Below are 4,932 nucleotides of genomic sequence, written 5' to 3'. Positions count from 1 at the left end.
TTGGTTTATCTGACTAGCAGAGAGGTGACAATAGTGGTAACACTCTACAGCTTCCTGAGGAGGGGAAGTGGGGGGAAGGTATTGATCTCTTCTCCCTGATATCCAGGGATAGGAGGAGTGGGAATGGTACAAATCTGTTTCAAGGGAGGTTCAGATTTGCCATTAGGATGCACTTCTTTAGTGAGAGAGTGGTCATACACTGAAACAGACTCCATGGAGTGCTGGTCAAAGCCCCTAAGAGGCATTTGGCCAATGGCTTAACAACATGCTGTAACTTTTGGCCAGCTCTGGTTTGGTCAGGCATTGGATGAGATGGTCATTATGGATTTCTGTTCCATATGGTGGTAGCAGGAGAATAGCACTGGGAGGACAGTCAGAGCTGGAGTTTGCAGGGAGGCAGTGCTCCTGCACTTGTCTCTTGTTGCTGGCACCCCACTGCAGTGTGCCCTGACCATTCTGGGGGTGCAGTGGTACTGTCCTGTCCCCGTCCCCATCCCCACGTGCCCCTCGTGCCCTACTGCATTCACTGAAGGAAGCCAAGGCAGCGTCACCCGGAGCCTTGGAACTGGCACAGCTGCCTTGGACAAGGTGCACATTGTCTCTCCCTGGTGCTGCCTCCTCTATTGGCCAGCCCCGAGTGCCACAGGGACCAGACCTCTTTAAAGGGAGACCACTACATCTCAGCTGGGCACACAGTGTCTCTGACTGCCACCAAGAGCTCCTGGGGCCACTGCCTCTCTCTGCAGAACCAGCACCTCACAAAGCCTGCACGATGTGTAACCGATTTGTGGGAACCTGGAAGCTCATCTCCAGCGAAAATTTTGATGACTATATGAAAGAATTGGGTGAGAAATATTCTGGGTTTGTTTTTTGGTGGTTTTTGGGGTTTTATTTTTTTTGTTAGTAAGTTTAATTTGGGAAGGTTCTGCTCATGGATGGTGCCTTCTTTCTGGCCAAAAAAAAGCACTTAATAGCTCTTCTGACATAATTTTATTTCTTTTCTTTAGCATCTAAATCAAAAAACATAGGTGGTGAATTACTATTATAAATTTGCTTCCGTCTAACTAATATGAACTGATCTAATATGTTTTTCTGTCACAAGAGAAATCTATGCATATACAGATTTTTTGATGTTTCCTCTTGATTGCACTATTAAACTTGTGACTTATGATAATTTATAATATATAATGGAGCTGATGTCTCATGACACTGTAGCTTCAGACATCTAAATACTATGAATGAATCTATCTGTTACTGAAGAACGCCAGGAATGCAACAAATTAAGTATTGTTTTTCATTTTAATGCTGGCTTCATTCCTGTATGCCAAGTGCATAGGCAGTCAGCTACTGCATTGTTTTTGCTATATAAATGATTCACTGATTCCCTTTATTTGAAATGTTAGACTGAATAAAAAAAAATTGCAGTTAATTAATTAGACAGGGTGAAAGTGGGAAGGAAGTCCAGCTGCAGATATTTTTCTGAACATCTGAATGGAATTGCTTAGTATGGAATAATTACTGCAAATAGTTTTATACTTCGCAGATAACTTTATACCCTTTTTTATAGATCTTTTCATCTGAGCATGGCATAGCATTAACAAAGGCACTAACTGCAGCTATCCCTTTTCTGCTTTTATGAAGCAGCAATACATCACCAGTGGCTTCGTTCCTACTTGCCCCAAGCCTCACAACCTTAGACAATGAACTGGACTGGAAAGTACTAGGCAATACAAAAGGCTTTTGGGATGGGATTTTTGTTTTAATGAACAAGCATCAGCATATTGGCAATTCAGTGTCCAGTTTCTTCCTTGCAGCTATTAACAAAGGTACAGATTCTCAGATTTGTCAAGGATTTTTTTAAAAGGATTTTTGCAAATTTTCATGAAAACCAGACTCTTCCTCTGAATTTTTCTACTTATTCTACCTATATGAAATTAATGCCTACTTGTAACCAACCACGTTTCTCCTTAGCTAAATGTGCATAGCTCTATAATTGTGTATATCTTTACTTCTTGCTAAAGGTGCACTTTTATTAGCTAGGGCTGCCTCAACCTGTGAATGCTGAGGTTCCCATTCCTACCTTTGTCTCAGTAGTGTCTCATCTAAAGAATGAGTGTTTCATCTAAATCAGGCATTGAAGCATTCAAGAAGAAACTCTTCTTTATTCTTCCACTGAAGAATCATGAGAGGATACTGAGTTTCTTGCTTCTGAATGTAATGATTGTTTGTTTCTGATTTCTAGGAGTAGGCTTAGCTACCCGGAAACTAGGTGGCCTGTCAAGGCCTGATGTGATCATCAGTATGAAAGGAGACATAGTGACCATCAGAACTGAAAGCACCTTCAAAAATACAACCATCTCTTTCAAACTGGGCCAGCAGTTTGATGAAACAACAGCAGATGACCGGAAAGTCAAGGTAAAGGGGCTGATGATCTCTTGAGTGTTCTGAATATCTCCTAGAAGAATACCAGGGGAAATTTTACCTACTCACTTAGTGCACCTTGAGTTTTCCAAACTATTAAAATAAAGCACTGAAAGAAGAAACAGTGTAGTGCTGAATATAATGTTACTGAGCATGCCATTATCCCAGAGTGCACTCTTGCTGAGCGTAAAGGGAATTGCTGCTCTAATCTGCAAAGCTCAGCCTACAGTTTGAAACTTTTCTCTTGGAATTTGCAGAGTGTTGTAACCATGGAGAAAGGGTCATTGGTGCAAGTGCAGAAGTGGAATGGCAAAGAGACCACGATAAAGAGAAGACTTGTTGATGGGAAGATGGTGGTGGTAAGTTCACATTCCTTGTATGCTGCTAAAGATCAGAAGGATACAGACTTCAGTACAGTTCTGTCTTAACAGACTATCAATTTTGGCTTACTCTTTGGACAATGAGATCAATTAAAGGAGACAAAAAGGGAACCAAGCTTAGAAAACAGCTGAAAGGAAATAAATGTTGTTGCATAGAGAAACTTGTCTTTAAAGTGACTATATTGTCAGACCTGCCATAAATTGAGAGCATACTTACTAGTCTCAACATTATTGTTCTTAAAAGGAATAAGGTTTTAAAATAACAGAAACCTGTGAAATGGAAACAAAAGTTTACAAGCAGGGAGGGTACTGCTGTCCCTGAAACAGCTCTTTCCTTTTCCCTATCTTGGCCAAGCCAGGGAGATAAAACATTTCAGGAACCCCAGTTGTAAGGGTCATTATTAAAATTAAAATTTCACTTTGCTCATTAATGTATTAAATATTGGAGTCCAACTAATTTTGAAAACTTGTTTGAAGTCAGCAGAATTACACATTTACATGTTAGTTTGTTCTGACTGTCTTTTGTTATATAGTATCATAGAGTGGTTTGGGTGGAAAGGAACCTTAGAGATCAGTCAGTTCCAACCCATTGTCTCGAACAAGAACACCTTCCACTAGACCAGATTGCCTAAAGCCCCATCCAATCTGGCCTTGAACATTTCCAGGGATGGGGCACCCACAGCTTCTCTGGGAAACGTGTTCCAGTGCCTCACCACCCTCACAGTAAAGAATTTCTTCCAAATATCTAATCCAAACCTCCCCTCTCTCAGTTTAAAGCCATTCCCACTTGTCCTGCCACTACACACCCCTGTAAAAAGTCCATCTCCAGCTCTCTTGAATGTAAGTAGGTTGATTTGTTTTTGCATCCCCTCATGGCTGCATTTCTGAGTAAGATTTTCTAATTATTAAACCCTTTTCATAAAGCAGAGAGGTAAGCTGCCTCTTCTGTCGGCGTCTTGCTGTCTGCCCCTGGCCTCATATGGGGTTGTGGAGGACTCCTCATCTTTAGCAGACCAAGGAAGTACTTTTTTAACATCCTGTTGCCTTTGTTGCGTGCATCCTGTGGCTGTGAGTCATCTGCAACCACAGAAGGTCACTGGGGTGAGAGGGTCAAGAGAAATATTTTGCGATTCAGAAGAGCAAAGTTTTTTAGGCCAGAAGCCTGACCTTTGAAATATCCAGGCTACTTCTGCTTCTATACAAAAAACCCTTACTACTTTGAAAATCTGAAAGTGTTGGTGGGCCATGATATAAAAACTACATGGGGCTAATATTTCTGACAAGCCAGCATTAACATCAAGGAAAGTAAATTTGTTTGTGGAAGCTGAGCTTAATTTTGCAATATTTTTGTCATTAAATGCCACTTAATGAAATTTTAAGCTGTTAAAATAGAAACACTCTATTTGCAATATAAAAATAGCTTTGCTGTTTGCTCTAAAAGTTCTGCAAATATGCAGAGATGTAAAACATGACATCTGGATTTTCATTGTCTTCAAATGCTACTGCAGCAGACACAACTACTATCAGCAAAAGGTTTATATTAATATTTTCCTTTATGCCTTAGGAATATGCCATGAAAGGCGTTGTCTGCACTAGAGTTTATGAAAGAGTGTGAAGAAGTTCCCTCTCTGCACCGGACTGGAACTGGCTCTAAAACCTCGGCTTAGTTCAGTGACCAAAGCCTCATGCACTGTGCTTCTTTATTTTATTTCCTTTTACTGGGAAAATGACTACATCATAATTTGATATTTCAGAGCCATAGTGTAACTAATCCAAAATATTGTGGTGATCCAATAAAAGCTTCTCAACACAGAAAATAGAGTGTTTGGCTCCACATGAATGATTTCCATTTACTTTCTTCACTGTCACTATCTTTTCTGTTGATAGTGTCTGTACAAAATGTCAGACTATTTCTGAGTAAAATGGTGAAACACAAGTAATCCATATCTGAGAGAGGGCTAACACTGCTTCTTTGATGTGTGTTAAAAATATAATTTCCTGGACTCAACATTGTTTTCCAGCAAAATACTTTATTGCTGAATCGTTCCTGTAGGGAAAATTGTTTTTGACATAATTTTTTACTCTCAGTATGATGTATCACTGTAGCCTTATAGTTATATATATTTATTAG

General features: G+C 40.0%; 1 protein-coding gene across 1 annotated transcript; it reads left to right on the top strand.

Moving 5' to 3' along the window:
* Positions 1–660: 660 nt before the first annotated feature.
* Positions 661–4,618, top strand: LOC116998856 (myelin P2 protein-like). Its single transcript, XM_033065000.1, has 4 exons — positions 661–845; positions 2,243–2,415; positions 2,679–2,780; positions 4,366–4,618. Exons 1-4 carry the CDS (start codon positions 773–775, stop codon positions 4,414–4,416), a joined length of 399 nt encoding a protein of 132 aa, XP_032920891.1. The 5' UTR covers positions 661–772; the 3' UTR covers positions 4,417–4,618.
* Positions 4,619–4,932: the final 314 nt, after the last annotated feature.

This window comes from Catharus ustulatus, chromosome 1 (assembly GCF_009819885.2).
Source record: "Catharus ustulatus isolate bCatUst1 chromosome 1, bCatUst1.pri.v2, whole genome shotgun sequence".
NCBI lineage: Eukaryota > Metazoa > Chordata > Aves > Passeriformes > Turdidae > Catharus > Catharus ustulatus.
The sequence above is the reverse complement of the archived record's forward strand: the minus strand, read 5'-3'. Positions and strand labels throughout refer to the sequence as shown.